The 20233-nt window shown below is 41.2% G+C and overlaps 2 protein-coding genes across 2 annotated transcripts in view; one reads left to right on the top strand and one right to left on the bottom strand.

Annotated features, from left to right (window-relative positions):
* Positions 1 to 4821: 4821 nt before the first annotated feature.
* Positions 4822 to 6594, bottom strand: LOC119411244 (fukutin related protein). The gene has a single exon (XM_037678177.1). It carries the CDS (start codon positions 6533 to 6535, stop codon positions 4946 to 4948), a length of 1590 nt encoding a protein of 529 aa, XP_037534105.1. The 5' UTR covers positions 6536 to 6594; the 3' UTR covers positions 4822 to 4945.
* Positions 6595 to 8030: 1436 nt separating this feature from the next.
* strn4 (striatin, calmodulin binding protein 4) overlaps positions 8031 to 20233 on the top strand; it is a 30148-nt gene continuing 17945 nt past the window's right edge. Inside the window, exon 1 of the mRNA XM_037678175.1 lies at positions 8031 to 8562. Within this exon, the coding sequence (XP_037534103.1) occupies positions 8230 to 8562 (333 nt within the window). The 5' untranslated portion in view covers positions 8031 to 8229. The remainder of the gene's footprint in view (positions 8563 to 20233) is intronic.

Raw genomic sequence — 20233 nt, 5'->3', positions numbered from 1 at the left:
GCCTTCCTGAAAGCAGAGAAGAAACCCAAACAGGACTCCAGTCAGCCATTAGGTGAAAAGGAGGAACCCAGACCAGTGGTCATTCCATATGTTGAGGGAGTATCAGAGAAACTGAGACGTTTATTTTCTAAACATAACGTCCCAGTGGCTTTTAAACCCCAAAATACATTACGGCAAAGACTGGTTCATCCCAAAGATCCAGTCCCCCGGCACAAACAGAGCAATATTGTGTATGCTGTTCAGTGTCAGGAGGGCTGTGATCAGTCTTACATCGGGGAAACTAAACAGCCACTGGCCAAAAGGATGGCCCAGCACAGAAGATCAACATCATCAGGCCAGGACTCTGCGGTCTACACTCATCTCCAGGCCAGCAGTCACTCTTTCAAGGATGAAGATGTTCACATCCTGGACAGAGAGGAACGATGGTTTGAGAGAGGAGTAAAGGAGGCCATCTTTGTGAAAAGAAATCGTCCATCATTAAACAGGGGTGGAGGCCTCCGGGTTCAACTGTCCCCCTCTTACAATGCTGTGATTGCTAGTATCACCCAGCCTCCTGTGAATAGTAAACAGCCATCAGCTTTAATGCTAAAGATCTGTCATTAGGCTGATGATTTGGCTCCTTTGTCATATGAGCTACTAGTTTTGGCTGTCACCATAAAACTGACTGATCCACTATGAACAGGTGCTGCTTATAGGACTGAATTTGTTGCAGCTCAAAATCATGAAACATTTCAACAAAGAAGAATCCATCCAGAGGACCTGACTCAACCTTTTTAGAAATGAAATGCTGTAATGTAAAACTTGAGCTCTGAAAGAGTAAGGGCTTTCGTTTCAATCATGACTGAGAACTATAGTGAAGCTCCACACTCAGCAGGAAGGAATGTAAACAAAACTCCAGGAACAGTTTTGATCTGTTGACCGTGTGGCTTCAGGACACTCTTGCATCACTAAACTGGTTGATGGGGAATAACTCAGCCTAGTTCCAGTAAACTCACATTCCTGTTTACTAGTCTTTACATCCTCCGAACATGGACTCTGTTAGGTGTGTTGTGCCATCTAGTGTTCATGAAGAACAGCAGCCTCAATTTGTAACTTAAATAATTTTTTTATTTGACCAGTTTTTCAAATGTGAAACACTCATACATGATGCACATTTATTAGAAAATCTGCAAAAAGCACAGTAGTCAGATGAATGCAGGTTTATCTTATGTCCCATTACAATTAGATGGAGGCTTATTTAATATTGCACATAATGAATCTTTTCATAATAAGGTCAGACAGGGCTACGGATGAATTATCTTAATTACAAGCCTCAAGGAGTGTATGTGTGTTCATTTGCTTGTCTGTTTGCAAAATATCTTACGAACAAGTGGGCAGATTTAAATGAAACTCTCAGAAAGTCACCACTGGATGTACAAACCGGATTCCAAAAAAGTTGGGACACTAAACAAATTGTGAATAAAAACTGGATGCAATGATGTGGAGGTGCCAACATCTAATATTTTATTCAGAATAGAACACAAATCACAGATCAAAAGTTTAAACTGAGAGAATGTATCATTTTAAGGGAAAAATCTGTTGTTTCCAAATTTCATGGCATCCCCCCTTCTTCTTACAACACTCAACAGACGTCTGGGGACAGAGGAGACCAGTTTCTCAAGTTTGGAAATAGGAATGCTCTCCCATTCATGTCTAATACAGGCCTTTAACTGTTCAATCGTCTTGGGCCTTCTTTGTTGCACCTTCCTCTTTATGATGCGCCAAATGTTCACTATAGGTGAAAGATCTGGACTGCAGGCTGGCCATTTCAGTACCCGGATCCTTCTCCTACGTAGCCATGATGTTGTGATTGCTGCAGAATGTGGTCTGGCATTATCGTGTTGAAAAATGCAGGGTCTTCCCTGAAAGAGATGACGTCTAGATGGGAGCATATGTTCTAGAACCTGAACATAGTTCTCTGCATTAATGGTGCCTTTCCAGACATGCAAGCTGCCCATGCCACAAGCGCTCATGCAACCCCATACCATCAGTGACGCAGGCTTCTGAACGGAGCGTTGATAACAACTTGGGCTATCCTTGTCCTCTCTGGTCTGGATGACATGGCGTCCCAGTGTTCCATAAAGAACTTCAAATCGTGACTCATCTGACCACAGAACAGTCTTCCATTTTGCCACACTCCATTTTAAATGACCCCTGGCCCAGTGCAAATGTCTGAGCTTGCTTAGAAATGGCTTCCTCTTTGCACTGTAGAGTTTCAGCTGGCAGCGGCGGATGGCACAGTGGATTGTGTTCAGGGACAATGCTTTCTGGAAGTATTCCTGAGCCCATTCTGTTATTTCCTTGACAGTGGCATTCCTGTTTGAGGTGCAGTGACGTTTACGGGCCCGGAGATCACGAGCATCCAGTAGAGTTTTACGGCCTTGACCCTTACGCACAGCGATTGTTCAGATTCTCTGAATCTTTTGATGATGTTATGCACGGTTGATGATGATAACTTAAAAGTCTTTGCTATTTTACGCTGGGTAACACCATTCTGGTATTGCTGCACTATCTTTCTGCGCAACAATGGTGGAATTGGTGATCCTCTTACCATCTTGGCTTCTGAGAGACACTGACACTCTGAGAAGCTCTTTTTATACCCAATCATGTTGTCAATTGATCTAATTAGTGTTAATTGGTCTTCCAGCTGTTCGTTCTATGCTCAATTTCCTTTTTCCAGCCACTTATTGCTACTTGTCCCAACTTTTTTGGGATTTGTTGACACTGTGAAATTTTGAAACAACATATTTTTCCTTTAAAATGTTACATTTACTCAGATTAAACTTTTGATCTGTCATCTATGTTATATTACAAATAAAATATTGACATTTGCCATCTCCACATCATTGTATTCAGTTTTTATTCACAATTTGTTTAGTGTCCCAACTTTTTTGGAATCCGATTTGTACATCTGCAACCTGCTGAAGTCGAATCGAGTCACCGCTTAGCACTCCTATCAAAACCAAAAGTGGCCGTAGCTGTTAATTTACAGATATCAATCTAAAATTGGGGTTGGTGGTAGCTGAGAGTCATTACCAACACCTACTCCGAGCTCGAACAGATCCACACTCAGCAATGTCACATGAAATACCGTACAACTTTATTTTTAAGGTTTGACAAAAAACTACTATACCCTTGTACAGGTGAGTTTTAAACTCTGGCATGAAAGGTGACGAGTAACAAGCATTGCTTCATGGAACGCTAGGCCTTTAATTTTAACCAGAAATTATTGTATCTGCTAGAGAGGGACACAAAACGGGGTAAAATACGCCTTTAAACAGGCTTTACAGTATCATTTGAGTATTAGCCCTTAAAATGAGAGGCAACAAAATATTAAAAACAATAAATAAGAAATGCAAACTGACCACACATCGAGTATGAGAACTAAAATAAACCAAACAGCACATAAAGTTGCAAACATTTTATGCTGAACATATTTGTGTCTTCTTTCCGTTTAAATTCCTTGTTTTTTTTGTGCTAAAGACCAAAAAACCTTCTAACGTTTACGTTCACATTGTTTCTTAATCCATAAAAGGAGCCGACTGGCAGCAAATGATCCTCATGAACATTCATTTATATATATTATTTTATATATTCGTACCTCAGACTGAAGAAGTCCTTTGGATTAAAGACGAAACATTTCAACAAAGAAGGATCCATCCAGAAGACCTGACCTTGTTAGATTCATTTATACATGTGCAAAAGTGAAACAAGGCAACACAAATGAACTGTTTGATAATTAAAAAAGCCAAAGTCACCTACTGAAATGGATTCTGTACAAAAACATCAAACACTGCTGAGGATAATCAGAAAAACACTTGTGGTTTGAAATGTTCTGTCCTTACTGCAGTAATATTTACACTGTACAACACATTCAGTCTGTTATAGTAACATTAGTTTCTCATTAAATGTTAGTACATTGATGTACTGTTACATAGGCCTGTCACGATAACACATTTTGCTGGGCGATTAATCGTCTCAGAAGTTATTGCGATAAACAATACTATTTTTTGAAATTTGACAATAATTAGTAAATATGCCAAATTTAAGAAGAAATGTTGGTTCATTTGTTTTGTGTGTAGTACCTTTTTTGACCACCGGATGGCAGTATGAGACTGTTTGAACTGAAGGATGGATAGTGAGGGAGCGAGCAGCGTGTCTCTAAAAAAATGGTAGGGAGGCCCTTTGACGTGACATGGGATGTCTTGCCTTTTCTTCGGTTCGGCGCTCGGTGTGGTTTGAGCGCTTTAGCATAGTATTTTTCACACAAAGCTTTTAATAAAAAAATCAGTAAACAAGTTCTCAGCTTCTTTTTGCAGAGAAAAACAACATTTTACACGAAGGCACGGGTTTCAGCCATGAATTTTGGAGCTTTGACAAGACGGTGTTTTTTTCCCGAGGTTGGCCTGTTAGCTTAGCTAGTAGCTTAGCTTCTCAGCTTAGCTGCTTTTAACGATCCAAAAACTCGATTTTGGATGGTTAAAATGGATTTTAAAGAAAAGAGAAAGGGAAGGGTCAATGAAGACCACTGGAGGTGAGCCTTTTGTCATCCAGTGTCTTCAGTAGAAAGAGACACGAAGAAACGATAAAGCCGAAATATGAAAATGAGGTTGATAATTTTCATTTATCATGTTATTACTGATTTATTGTTTATTGCGACAGGCCTATTTTTACATTTTTTAGGGTCACTGTTCCTTCATAGAAAGTCTCAAACTTTACATGTAAAACACGTTAAAATAAATTAAAAATGGTTTGACTGATTGAGATTATAAAGCTGTCAGCTAATAGTTGTTTTGGCATTGTGTAGTTTTGTTTGTCAAAAAAAGAGGTAAATTCTTTTGAATCACTTAAATAAATAAAAAGTATCAGTGCAATATAAAAAGGGCCTGTGAGTCCCTACTGTCTTTCATAACTTGCTTCTGTCCAGCCTTTTTCTGTCAGGGTTTGGGTACTGAGGGTTCTCGATCACTCCCTCTCCAAACTTGAGCTCCAGGAAGGCTCTGTGGTTGTTTGGGCCATAGGCTGTGATGCCAGCGAAAGGCATGGGGACCAACGGCTGCAGGAAATGTTCTGGGAACTCCACGTCTTGTTTGTGCTCTGTCCACGTGTCTTTAGTCATGACGCCGTTCCGGGGGTAGAACGGCCACAGGTCGACATGTAGGTGGTTGGCCTCGCTGTACTGGACTCTGTAGAAGTCTCCTTCCACAGCGCGCTCCCACACGTATCCATTAGCATCCACCAGAGAGCCTGAGTCCAGGTTCTTTAGGTGGTCACAATTGGGCACATCTTCCAGGTAGATTCCCAGGTCCACATCGTAATCCCATGGGATGATGTCTTGGTGGCGAACAGCACCGAGCAGAGACCCGCCCTCTAACCAGTAGCGCACCCCTGAACTCTCCAAGACATTGATGACATACTTGGTGGTTTCCCTGAGTGATCGCAGACAGCAAGGAGGCGTCCAGCGATCAAGGTAAAGATAGTCCGGCGTGTCATCTTGCACAGTACCAAAGCAGCGAGGCGTTTCTTTACTGCAGCCGTACCACTGTTCCTTCCCATCAGGCATCAGGAGGCGCTTCAGACCAAAGCTCCTCATTAGCTTCCCCGTGGCCTCTTTCAGTCGAGTCTCAGCCTTCCACTGACTGTGCGCAGAGCTGAAAAGTGGCCTGTGGTTTGTGGAGAAGCAAGGGCTTTCCAGCAGTTTGACTTTCCAACCTCTCAAGGAGGTCTGAACAAAAAGAGCAGGAAAAAGGGGTCGCCCCAGAGGGACGGACAGATTGAAAAGGTCCTCTGTACGTATCAGGACAACTGCATCTCCTTGTAAAGCCGTACACACACTCCCACTGCTTCCAGAAGCAGCTGGTGAGTAGGTGGCTGTCCACTCTCTAAGGTTCACCCGCAGGTGGAGGCACTGAACAGCCGATCGAACAAGCACAGGTGCAGCTACCAGCCTCACAGGCCCCCCACCCTCCCCTTCCAACTCCTTAATCAGCCTCTCAATAACTCGAGGCTGCTCAAGCTCCACTCCATCAGGCACCAACAGCACAAACTCTGTTTGCACATGAAACTCTGGCCTGTGAGCTTGCGGTGGCTGCTCCGGACTGGGGGAGAGCACCAGAAGACGAGCGCCTTCAGGAAGCACAAGGGGAGGGTATGGAAACACGTCAGCCACAGTCAGGAAGGGCAGATCCGGTCGTTGACGAAGGAAGGAATTAGCCACATCCCTTACATAATTCTCAAAGTTTTCAAACTCCCGAAGAAGAACAGTCACACGAGGGCTTCGCCCGTGCCCCTCCACTCCAACCAATCCATGTTCTCCTCCGAGGACTCCTAGGCCTCCTCCGAGAACTGAGCCTGGCCGAGCAGCCCTCCTCGTGCCACGGCCAAGCTCCTTCCTCTTCTCCATCATCTGCTGCTGGGCTCGAGACACATAATAAAGAATAAGGAGGTTGATGACGATGGCACCAGTTAACAGGGCCTGGCAGAAAGTGATACGCATGGCAACAGATTAATTCTGTGCTCCTTCAAAGAATTGCAACATCCATTGGCAGGTCTTTGGTTCCCATGCGTTTAAAAGTGGATTAATGAGAGTTGGAGACAAACTAAAAAACAAGAAAACACACATAAAACAGCTGACGTACATGAGTATATCATGTTTAGACCAATGTCTCAAAAGCATAATATTGGTTCTTTAATATGGCACAAGCTTACTACTATATATAAAAAACAAACAGTAGTGACAAATCACTAAAATTATCCGTGCCTAAATTTGTCAAACCAGTGCATAAACTGTACCCTCCTATCTGTGCAGTTATTTTTTAGCAAATCAAATATTATCTGCAGTACTATTCACATGTAAATGGAATGAATCACCACAACTTACCTTTATTTGAGAGTAAATAATCATACTCGATGCAAGACAGTCATTATGTAGTAGTTTTTTTACATTTTGGAAGCGCAGGAGTAATAGGTGTCATTTTTAGAAACGTCTGCAGTAAAAAAAATAAACAGTTATTCCGCACCATTTGCCAAAATTTGCCCAAATGTCATATAAACCAGACTTCGACATTAAAAACGGAAAGCTGCTACTAAAAATAAGTATTTAATTTGCATGGATGTAACCAAGAAATCCTGCCGTACGATGTTAGCATTTTGCTAGCACACTTCTTCTCTGTTGCTCGGAGCAACAACAAGACTTCCGGTTAACCTCCTTCAGAATAAAAATCTTATCTTAAAAAAAAAAAAAATCTGAACAAATACATCTCAAAACAACTGTCTCAGTTACACACACCTTAAAATATAAATGTTAAACATAGCTATGTGCAACAAATGTACACCCAATTTAAAATAATTTCAAAAGCAATTGTTGAACATCCAAATATGAAGCTAATATCGTTGCTAAAAACAAACAAACAAACAAAAAAAACCTCGAGGCTCATTACATTTAAATTTATTCGTTTCCCTTTTTTTAATTTCTTTTTTTTTAAGAAAATACATTTAAACCACATATTTCTTAAAATCAAAAATGCGTGAAACGTGAAACCGGAAGCAGAATTATGACTAATTATATCAAATTTAAAATGTTCCCAAAGTGTCCTGTTCACAAACTGGCTGGAAATTATCTTCAAAAACGTGTCCATTATTTATTACAGAAAACGCCGTCCCTTTATTTCTTTATAAAATTAGAAATTTACAAACTCCCAGCACACAGGAAATAATCAGGGCAATCAAAATAAAAGTCGCAAACACCCACTAATTTTGCGTGAACGATACCAAATGGTTATATTTTAGCATTAACATGACATTATGGATTAATTTTGATTGATTATAGACTTTTTATTAGAAAAAAGTCCCATTTGTTACTTAAAATTCTAACTTTTTCATTTTTATGTGAAGATTGCGTTTTATTCTGAAGGTTTAGAAACGGAAGCGTAGTATTTTCCAAGTGAATAGTAATTTTGCTACTGAGTTTTATTCTGAAGGTTTGGAAACGGAAGTGTAGTATTTTCCAAGTGAATAGTAATTTTGCTCTGTGCGGTGTGAGAAAAGGAAGATTAGAGGGCAGCTTTTGATGAAGAACATTGGGTTTGAAAGGGGGAACGGGGTACTTTTTTTAATGTAAATATATATTTTTTGTTAATACACTCTGCCCGCTCCCACCCCTTTATCCTGGCGAGAGGTTGAACGTTTAAAATGGAGGCGGACAGATCCGGCGGAGGACCAAACCCGAACTCCGGAGGCGGTGGGAGCTGCGGCGGTAGCGGAGCGGGGCGCAACCCGAACGGGCCGAAAGCAGCACCGGGCCAGATGACCGCAGCCCCCGCGACAGGTCACATCATGGCAGCGGTGGCGGCGGCAGCAGCAGCCGGGGCCGCCCCGGGTGGTGGGTCGCTGCTGCCTCGAGACACACAGGACGGGGACTCCTCGGGTATGACGCTTCCAGGGATCCTGCACTTCATCCAGTACGAGTGGGGACGTTTCCAGGCCGAGAAATATCGCTGGGAGGCTGAGAGGGACGAACTCAGGGTACATTTATTTATAGATATAAAAATAAAAATAAATGTTTTGTTTTATTGTCGCAGAATGAGTCCAGTACGGATATTACAAGAGCAAATAGCCCGGTTAGTGAACGTTCACATCCCCAACAACCAGTGTCAAAGAGGACAACATGCTAATGGGCTAGCACTTACTCACATTATTGTACTGGGACGCTTTATTACTGTTTAATTAATGAAAGTGTTGCTGCTGTGCATGACCAAATCAACAAAATATGATAATTGAATTGTTTACTTTTATTTATCTCTGTGGGGGAATTCAAAGAGTCCAGTGGCATCATCAAAACATTAAATTAACACCTTAGATTAAACTCATAAAACTAAAATATCCAAGTGAATGTTCACTTGTGACATTAATAAACCCATTAAACTCCTTAAAAACCAGTTAATTGTGTCATTATGAATAATTAGAATAAACTAATTAATTAGGTCATTTCCTGTCCTGTTGTAAAAGCTGAGCACCCATGAAATACATTTTTACAGTTTTCTGCTTTTTGAGGCACTCTTCTAAAATCTTGCTCTGTAACATCGTCACAAATCCATAAACGCAACCAAATTAAATAAAAAAGGTAAATACTTCAGGTGTGGCTACCTTCCCTGTCTCTTCTGTATACACAGCAGGTGTACACAAGCCACAATCTGTTTAACAACTATTATGCTGAGTCATTCCTGTGCACATTTAGTTTGTGAGCAGACAATAACCTAATTTTCTTTTCTCTAAAACCCCGACAGAAGGAAATCAAATCATCTGCGGTTGTTCAGTTGCGGTTAGAAATGATGTCTGCGTCGTGCAACTCTGAATGGAAATTGCTTCGTTGTGATTTGATCTTAGAGGTGGTGTCCTTATCGCAGGCGAAGCTACTGGGAAATGGTTGCCAGTAAAACAGCTGTGAAACAAAGTGATCGGAGGGCGTTCCTTGATTCGTGCAGCAAAGATTCCATCCGTTCGTGGCGCTGAAAGTAAAAATAAGAACAATAATTTGAATGTGCGCTCGTTCGTATGACTCACTGGTTGCGTGGGAAAACTTTAAATGACACCAGTCAATTTGAAATGATCTATACCAACACAGCGTCTACCTTGAGATCAAACAAATGGGCCAGCGTCGTTAAAGGCCATCGATGCGTTTCCATAAAATGGCTAAAAAGAAAACTGCATGTGTGTGAGTCAGAGGGATAAAATATCCCTTGAGCCAAGGTGGCCCCAGCTGTTTAGGTAAATGTTCCTTTATGGTAGAGCTGTCATTTCTAACCCAAACCCGAAACCCGTCCCGACCCAGATTAGGGCCGGTCCGGGCCGTTATAATGTGATTAATGTGTGGGCTTGGCCTGTCTCGGGCTTTGATGCGGTTTTACGAATCATCCATCCATCCATCCATTTTCTTTACCCGCTTATTCCATTTTGGGTCACGGGGGTCGCCGGTGCCCATGTCCAGCAATCACTGTGCGAGGGGCGGGGTACACCCTGGACGGGTCGCAAGTCCATCACAGGGCCACATAGAGACAAACGAGACAAACAAACATTCACTCTCTCACTCACACCTAGGGACAATTTAGAGTTACCAATCAGCCTAACATGCATGTTTTTGGACTGTGGGAGGAAACCGGAGTACCCGGAGAAAACCCACGCATGCACGGAGAGAACATGCAAACTCCACCCAGAAAGGCCCCTGGACCGGGGTTTGAACCAAGGACCTGCTCGCTGAGAGGCAGCAGTTCTACCAGTTGCGCCACCGTGCTGCCTTTACGAATCATACAAGCACAAATAAAACTAAGAATGCACGATGTAAAATTGTGTTAATCTACTTGTAGAGGAGGAGGCAGTAAGTTTACTATGATGAGAGGATGAGGAAAGAAAGAAGAGTGCAGCGGTTAATCCGATTGTGGAAGAGATCGCTGGCGCATTGCGCAGTAATTGCGCACGTGGGCTCAGGCTTCTGCGGTTTTACGAATCATGCAGCATGAAAAAAACTAAATGCACAATATAAAATTGTGTTAATGTACTTGTTGAGGAGGAGGCAGATCGGTCCGACCGGCTGGTTTAAAGAGGTTTTAACAAAGTCCCGTTAAGCTCGGATGGATGACCTGTCACCAGCCGTGCACGTCCGCTGACTCGCCGGTTGAAATGGACTTGTGGTCTGTTCAGGGTGTACCCCACCTTTCGCACAGTGAGTGACTGCTGGACATAGGCACCAGCAACCCCCGCTATCCGAAAAGGAAGAAGCGGGTAAAGATAATGGATGGATGGATCAGCTGATCACGGGCTGCGCGCGACTCCGCACCTGCTGTCATCTGCGGTGAAGGAAGTAGCAGAATCTGCAAAATCCAAAGCGAGCAGCACGTTCAATTAAAATAGTCTTGTTCTATATTTTTCCAAATAATTTTGCTCTAAAACTATTTTTGTTCATCTGTAGAGCCTATCTTTACAGTTGATTGTTTAGGCTCTTCGTTTTGTATGTTAATATTAATTTGGTGACTTGTTAATAAAAATAAATCTTATAGCTTCCTTTCATTACGTTTTTAAAAGTATCATGTCAAACTGATTTGCTTACAAAAGCAGGAAAAGCTTAATTAAAAAAAAGTTATTATTATTATTATTTTTTTTTTTTCAGTTTCTTCCCTCTAATTACCAGTAATCCGTTGGGTCCGGGTAGGGCTCGGAAAAACAAACAAACAACGGGCTCGGGCTGGGCCGGATTTATTATAAATGCAGAGACTAATTTCGCCATTGTATGGAAACATACAGTGCTGACATTGTGATGACATTATTATTATTATTATTATTAGGCTCGAATGCAACTCTACTTTATGGAGCCCACCTGTGTGGAGATTTTGCTTGCTTGTCAAATCTTTCTAGGATTAGGATGTGAAAACGATCATCCATGCAAATGTATTTTTGTTTTGCATTCAGAAAAATGGTCTTTCCTTCTCAGACCCTGATGTGGGCCTTACTTGTGTTACCACAGTTCCCCTGTAATTACTGCAGAGGCTGGACGATCTTCTGGAGTTCACATGCTTAAGAAACCCAAACATATGATCGTCTCTCTCCTCTGTGACTCTGCTCTCAGCTTGCCCCCAGACTCAAATCTTCGCAGTTATAAATAGGAGCATGATAAAAAATGAACAACAACAAAGGGCCTGAGCTCGCTGCTCTTCGTCGGCACGTGGAGGAAGGCAGAAGGGAAATCAGAACCAGGCCATCGCCTAGTCCAACACGCCGTTAGTGTGGTTTTGTGGAAGTGGGCTTACATGTGTGTGTAATTGGCTGCACATGATCTGGTTTCATGGCTACGGTCAGAGCAGCGTCCTGCGCTGAGAGAATGAAAAGATCACTGGAGTGTCAGGCTGAAAAATGGACCCAGCTTACATTTTAACACCCACAGGCTCTGGCTTTTGTTGCCAGCCTGCTTACAGAGCTCTCAGCTTGGCTCCCTCCTGTGCACTATAGAACGTAATGTACATTGTGCATCTTAGTTAGCTCACATCTTACCTACACAGGTCATTTTAGGCACTTTATTGTCACGCAGATATTATGGAGTCATGCGTTATGCCATTAAATGGTTGTCAGCGTTTCAAATTATTTGTGTGAAAGATGGAAACTTCAAGGAACTGTGTGTGAATATAAACACACATTTTAAAGCACTATATGAAATTAATTTAGAAAAGATGCTATATAGGTGCCGATAATTAATGCTGCAAATATTGTACGTGATTTGAATAAAAATGTAGCCTTTTATTTCACTATTTAAAGTACCTTTTAAAAAAAAAAAAAAAACTTGCACGCTTCAAATCAACCTAGCCAAAAAGTTTAGTTTTTATTCTTTAGGTTAAGTTTGTCATCTTTTAAATGATCTTTGGAGGTTTGAAAGCCCTGGTCATCGTACAGTTTCTGTAAATGTTTAGTCAAAACATTGAAATTAGACCCCGAGTTTATTAAAAAGTTTAGATTTGAGTCTGGAAGAGTCTGGATTTTTAAAGTTGACATGGTGTCAGGACCTGGCACTCTTCAGGGTTTTAACTTTGTTATAGAAGAACTTTCCTCTGAGGGAAGGCGGCTCATCCGCAACTTTTTGGGACTTCCCTGTGTTGAAGCAGACCAGAGGCCACCTGTGGTGCCATGTCTCTGCTGGCAGGTCAGTAATTAAAGCTCCCCCTCCTGTCTGGACCAGGTGGGACGTCTTCAGTCAAACAGCAGAACGGGGACATGTAGTGGTGGACATGTCCCTCTATTCTTCAAGGATAAAGACACTTTTTAAAATTTTAGGACTGAAAAAAATCGCTTGTGATTGTTGGTTTATGGTTGATTTTCCTTCTCTGTTGGACAAACTAGTCTGTGGAAAAGATTTATGATTCAGATGACATCACTTCCTGTTGAGTGTGGGCTTTAGAGCCCCCAGGTACACATCTTTAATTAATAGTTCCACTCTTTGACATTTGTATTCATTGCACAGCACATGTTCTCTTGTCCCGCCCATAACTTCTGATTCGCTCAAGACAATTTAATGAAACATGATAAACATGTGCATCATCTCTAGACAGAGTCACTTACACTTTTGATCAACCCAGCTTCAAGGTCAAGGTCACAGATCAAGGTCAAATGTTATACAAGGTCTTTGCTGGTCCGGGCTGTTACTATAGATCGCTGTATAATAGTTTTCCAGTGTGCGTATAATGTGCCATATCTGGCACTTTTGTTTTTCTATTCATGGAATATAAGTATTTTTTGCTTCTTAGATTTCTAACTTGACTTCTAACTGCATACACACTCCATCGCTCAAATTGTTTTGCTTGTGGACTTTGGTTGGTGATGAGACGGAGGAAAATGGCTGGTGGAGAAGAAAAGCTGCCCTTGACCCTGTTCTGTAGCTCGCAGCGAAGCTGCGACAGAACAGACCTAATGTGTGTCGGCTCTCCGAGCAACAGCAGAAAGGAAAAGGTCAGCAGCAGTGTGCTACAAGGAAAAGACGCACTCAGGAAAGAGAGATCAGATGGCACAACAGGTGTGCTCCCAGTAAGGCTCCTTTTTAAACCAGGCTTTGTTCCTTTACTGTGATAGTATGAAGAATTTAGGCTCCAAGTTATCAACAGCATCATGTCAAAAAGTGTCCAAGAGTCTGATGGTTTTGTTTTGATTGATTTGTTTCATTCAAGGGAAACTATTGCTATTTTTATGACGGCTGATGATAAAAATACCCTAAATAGCTGCTGAACGAGATTCTTTGTCTCGTGTGTTGCTCTGTTTCCACACATACATGAGTAAAAAACAAAACAAGCATGACCGCATCTGCTGCAGGCAGGCAGAAAAAATCTAAGCCAGCGGTCTGCAACCTTTACGAGCCAGCTCTGCCCCTTCGCTCTCTAAAGTGTCCGGAGCCACAAAACCTGCTACAACTGTCATTGTGGCCCGTGGACTATTTCAAGGTTGTCGGAGGGGGCTTTTCCAGTCAGTAGAGAGTGACATTATAAAACTTAAAAAAAAAAAAAAAAAAAATCTAAGGATTGAGGCAGCACGGTGGCGCAGTTGGTAGCGCTGCTTCCTTTCAGTGAGAAATTCGTCTGATCAAATCTCGGCCAGGGCCCTTTCTGGGTGGAGTTTACATGTTCTCTCCATTTATGTGTGGGTTTTCTCTGGGTACTCCGTTTTTTTTCCCACAAACCAAAAACAAAAACATGCATGTTAGGCTGATTGGCAACTCTAAATTGTTCCTAGGTGTGAGTGAGAGAGTGAATGGTTGTTTGTCTTGTTTGTCTCTGTGTGTCCCTGTGATGGACTGGAGACCTGTCCAGAGTGTCCCCCACCTCTCACACCGTGATAGCTGGATATGGGCACTAGTGACCCCTGTGACACAGAAAGGAAGAAGCTAAAAGATAATGGCTAGATCTAATGATGGATAATTTTACAGTTGAAGATGAAAGAAAAGTCCCGATTCATGTAAATAAGGAAAAATAATAGTTTTATCCGTTAAAAAAATAAACCAGAACTATGCAGGCAAATGTGAGTTCTTATTTTAAATGTACAAAAATTCTTCCATGTCCTAATTTGATGAAATAAAGCATAAAGTTAAAGTGAGCATTTAAATTAGACCAGTTTATTGGATGTGGATGATAAAATAAATACTTCCATGTACTCTGACTTATTAATTATTATTATTTTTTAAAAAACTTTTATTCTTAGCAAATTAACTCACCATACTTCTTCTCCGCAACATCCATGTTCCAAAGCATTCTGGTTGATTTGAGAGAAAGATCATGTGTAAGACTGGAAGTCGGCTTAATGAAGTCTCTAACAAACTACTAGCATGATGGTCAACTTGTTTTAGTCCTGGTATTAGTACTATCACATAATGGCAAAATAAATGACAGGAAAACTGCTAAAACTAGCCCTTTTTTGTTGTTGGAAAAACAACCAATAAAATACATTTTTATTTTAGTTTTGGTCAAAGCTTGAAAGAGCCCGCTGCAGAGGGGCCAAAGGGCCGCATGTGGCCCCAGAACCGCAGGTTGCAGACCCCTTAGCTAAGGAAATGAAAACTATAAAGAGCTAAATGTTCTATCTCTTGTTTTATCGCCTCAGTCTGTTGCAATAGTTTTCTCCATTAAAAAAACAAGTTTATGTATTCACGCATCTTAAAGAGCTTTTAGGTGTAGGACCCTGTTTTGCCCTCAAGCTTAATAAAAGTTTGCGTCTGTTGCAAGAAACAATTTGCCCATTTAGCATTAAATGTTGATACTGTTGAGAATTTTCTATGGGTATATTTTGCCTCAGGAAAATGGAGTAGAAAGAAAAGGCGAGCTAAAGAACGTCAAAGCCCAAAACACAAGTGAGCTACAAATAGACTGAGGGCCAGAGCTATTAACCTCTTGGAATTGAAACATGTTTTCTTTATGGCTCCCTCTTATTTATCAATCAAAGGAAGTATGTTCAGGTTTTTGTGCGTAAATGCTCAAAGTTGAACTTGTCCAACAAGGCAGCGTGAGAGATTGATTCTGTAGCAACAAAAAGACGAGGAGCAGAGTGAGTGCGGCACAAAGGAGACCGATGGTTATCAGTGTGTTAGGACAGGTTGTGGCCCGTCTGGGGCTGGAGGTGGGGGTAAAAATGTGTGCTCTTCTCTTTATTCATTCAACCTTTATTTAGACAGGTATGGATATATTTATGGATGAAGTAGTGACAGAATTTGCACGTTAAATACATGTACATCAGTGATCAGAAGACATTAGAGGTGAAGATCTTGTCTGATTTTTATCAGTGTCCGGTTGTTACATAGTGTTTGGTCAAAGGAATTGGAAGTGAGACTGAAATGGTTTAGTTTATATGAACAGTCCTTCCTCTTTCTTATAATCCTCATTTTGGCATCTACTTTCAGTTTTCTCAATAACTTTAAGTAGGAGGCTAATGGCTCAGAGTAGGAGGCTGGAGTCATTTCCCAACATAAACATTGCACATAGATGTTCTGTGTGGTGAAGATGTTCATGAGCGCAGACCGTTTAAACACTGATCGCTGATGAACATAACTTATAGATATGAAGTCATCATCAGTAGCAGCAGTTTTGGAGAGGATGGAGAACGAGACACGGGTACAGTAAAAAAGAAGTAAAGTAATAATTCATTACTTTCAAAAAACAGTGTTTGCACATTTTAACACCAGCTGATGCTCTGCAGCCTGAGCTGAGATGAAAACTAGTCCTGGAGGAAACTCCAACCGTACATTTCTCAGGAAGTTTGTAAAGATTAAATCTATTCACAGGTGTTTCCATTTGTCTACTTTTTCAAGTTCAAGGTTCTTTATTGTGATTTGCATCACATGTGGTCCATGAGGTGGAACGAAATTGTGTACTCAGGGTCCCAGTTACATCCAAAAATAGCAAAATATAAAGTATAAAAAGAAACGGTGTGTAAAGATCTAAAATATACGCTAAGATATACACTAAACGAACACCAAACGATACACTAAAAGATCTAAGATATATGCTAAACACTAATAATGTAAAATAATGCAGTGTAACAACAGCAGCCCAAACATGAGTCTGTGGTGAACAGATGGATGTGAATGAATACAGCAGCATTGATAATCAGCAGCATGAGATCAGCAGTATGGATAATCAGCAGCACAGATAAGTCACATATCACAAATTAAAGTGGCATTACAGTGAGTCTTAACAGCCTCAGGGTAGAAGCTGTTCCTCAGTCTAGTGGTTCTACACTTAATGCTCCTTAACCTCCTTCCTGAGGGGAGTGGGGCAAAAAGTGTGTGTGCTGGGTGAGTGGGGTCCTTCATGATGCAGGTGGCCCTCTTCCTGCATCTGGAGGTGTAGATGTCTGTGATGGTGGGGAGGCTGATTCCGACAGATTTCTGTGCAGCCTTCACCACTCTCTGCAAAGCTTTTCTTTCTGCAGCTGTGCAGCCTCCATGCCACACGTTGATGCTGGAGCACAGGATGCTCTCCACTGCACACCTGTAGAAGGAGGTGAGGACTGAGCTTCCCAGACCAGCTCGTCTCAGCCGCCTGAGGAAGTAGAGTCTGTGATGAGCTTTCTTGATCAGGCTGGTGGTGTTGTTGCTCCAGCTGAGGTTGTCATTCAGGTGCACACACATTTTTTAAGAGTATCGAGTTGTTTTAAGGAGACAGCAGTTTGGTGGGTAATTAGACTTTTCTTGGAAAACTCAAGACCCCCCCCCCCCCAACACACACACACACTTCTACATCCCATCCTGTAACCTCTCCACCCAAACAATCCATGCTTCTCAAACTGTGTTTTTACTTACACAAGAACAACGGGTATAGAACAACAAACAACTGTTTTATGTTTATGCTTCTTATTGGCTGTGAATTAAAGTTTACATGCTCCAGGTCCAGCATAAAAAACCCCACCTCAAATGGATCAAAAGCTTCAGGTACAGAGACCTGAACTGCTGCTAACACTACTAGGCAGGTATTTTTGTAGCCCTTCATCTGTGCTGGTGCAATGAATTAACATAGAGGGGAATATACCGTATGCACTCTGACAATAAAGCTGAGTGTTTCCACTTCATAATCCTTTCAAAAATAACGATGGCAGAAAAATGCTGGGGACACTCTTAGTTGTTTTTCTTTTATAATTTTTCCTTTTTTCAGGAGGGAGTAGGGGATGGCCTCCTCAGATTTATTAATTTAATCTATATTTGGAGTGTTTAAAACTCCCATCCCAGTCTTTTATCTATCTGTAACAGGTAAGATGGCAATCGCTCATAATCTTTTCACAGAACCCCACCTCCAAAGATTTGAACTAGCTCTTTAATGTGATTTCCCACACCTTTAACAGTTTCACTGTAGAGCTGAGGATTATATAAGTCTCGATGACAAATTTGAGAGAATGACTGCTTAAACCTCAACAAATCATCGACTTGTATAATCCGAGTGCCGTTCATTGTTGTTCTTCGTGCCAACAATATGTTTGTCTATCAGATGGACTGTCACTGCCCTTGGTGTTCACACCAGATTTAGCCGATAGTGGCTGAGATGCTAAAGCACACTGAGAGTGTTGTGAGTGTCAAGACGACAGAACTGAAAGAGGAGTGATGAAAATGTGGATGTATCATCATTGCAAAAGTCAACAATAATATTGCAATCACACATTTTACTGGCAGCATCCTCAGTTTCCAATGAAGCCATTTTACCCCCCCGCCCTCCTTATCTCTGTACCTCTGCAGTCACAGTATTACCCAGGTACACCTTTTTGGTTTTACATGAAGTTGAGGTTAAACTGCCTGTTGAAATGTGGAAACATTATTGTGTCAAAACTTGTACTGGTAATTAAAATACCTGTAACTGTAGTCAGCCATTAAAACCCACATAACTACAGGAAGTTATATTAAATTTCATAATAGTACGTGCATTAAATACTTTTTCATGTCTCTTAGACATTTTAGTGAACACAGATATGTATTTCCAGAGGATACATACTTTTCTCAAAGTGCTCTTGTCCTTTACAAACCAACACAGTTACAGAACCTCTGTGATTGTATCTTCAAAACTACCAGATAAGTAAATAAAACCACATTGCATTAATAGGGATTACTCAGCAGCTACAGTTTGCTTTGGCAGTTGTTCCATGGCCCTCCTTGCAGATTACATGACTGAGTCTGTGTGCTCTTTTCTCTAAGACTCCCTGCTCAGAGGCAGACAGACGTCTGCCCCATGAGATGGCGGGTTTTTATTTAGACTGTTCCAGTTTCATAGCGCCGCGTTATGGTGTGGGAGGAAACTCGTAGACACAGACCGGGGTGAACAGAGTAGAAATGGGCTGTAAAATGAGCTGTATTAATGCTTCACAACCACTAAGACAGAGAGAGTAGAGTTTTGTAAATTTACAGGAAGGTCACCTGCTTGTAAAATCTACGAGCAGAAACTGGGTTAGGGCTTTATAAACTACTTCTCCTTAGATTTTATTTTTTTATTGCCTGCTGTTGAACGGCAAAGGTGGACAATATTGTTTTTGTCCCTGTTTCTGTGTGTGCGTTTGTATGTCTGTCTGTTAGCAAAATATGTTATGAATCACTGGATGTATTTTCATTAAACTTTAAGGAAATAATTTTTTTATGTACAGTAGTTGCTCGATTATCACAGGGGTTACGTTCCACACACCACCGCGATAGGTGAAAAACCGCAAAGTCAGATCGCTATATTTATTTTAGTATTTATATATATTTTTAAGGCTTTACAAACCCTTCCCACTAAGACCTGTCACGATAACAAATTTTGCTGGCCGATTAATTGTCTCAGAAGTTATTGTGATAAATGATAACATTGTTTGAAATTTAACATTAATTGTAAAATTTTAGAAGAAACGTTGATTTGTTTGGAGTGTATTAGCTTTTTTGACCACCTGTACAAGACTGAACCAAATGATGGATAGTTGAGTGTCTCTTTAAGAAAAATGAGAGGGAAGGCCCTTGACGTGACATGGTCACATGGTGAACGCTCAGTAATATGAGCTCTTTAGCATAGCATTTTTCACACAAAGCTTTTAATAAAAAAAATCAGTAAATAAGGCCTCGGCTTCTTTTTTGCAGAGAAAAACAACTTTTTAAACAAAGGCACTGGTTTCAACTGTGAATTTTGGAGCTCAACAAGACGGAGGTTTATTCCTGAGGTCGGTCTGTTAGCTTAGCTCGTAGCTTAGCTTCTCAGCTTAGCTGTTTTTAACGATGCAAAAAACACGATTTTGGACGGTTAAAACAGATTTTAAAGAGAAAAGAGAAAGGGAGGGGTCAGTGAAGAGCACCGGAGTTGAGCTGTGTCTTCAGTAGAAAGAGAGACATGAAGAAATGATAAAGCCGGTAACTGAAAATGAGGTTGATAATTTTCATTCTTTGTGCGATTAATTGATTTATTGTTTATCGCGACAGGCCTACTTCCCACACTCTTACAGTGTTCCGACCTTTTAAGCCTACGTAATTTTAACATATGTATATGTACTGTACAGTTCTGCAAAATTTGATATGGGTACTCACCAGTGAAGATACAACTTGTAGGATGAGTTCAGCTTCGGGATTATTTGTGACTTTCCTGCCAGTTCTGTCAGTTTAGTAGATCGATCGTTACTTCTGACTTTTGAGTGGTTCCCAACCCTGGTCCTTGAGGAACACCACCTTGCATGTTTT

This window comes from Nematolebias whitei, chromosome 6 (assembly GCF_014905685.2).
Source record: "Nematolebias whitei isolate Nwh7 chromosome 6, NemWhi1, whole genome shotgun sequence".
NCBI lineage: Eukaryota > Metazoa > Chordata > Actinopteri > Cyprinodontiformes > Rivulidae > Nematolebias > Nematolebias whitei.
This window is presented reverse-complemented; position numbering and strand designations above follow the sequence as displayed.

Coding starts and splice junctions, on each gene's coding strand:
- LOC119411244 (XM_037678177.1), bottom strand. CDS start 6,535: ATGCGTATCACTTTCTGCCAGGCCCTGTTAACTGGTGCCATCGTCATC.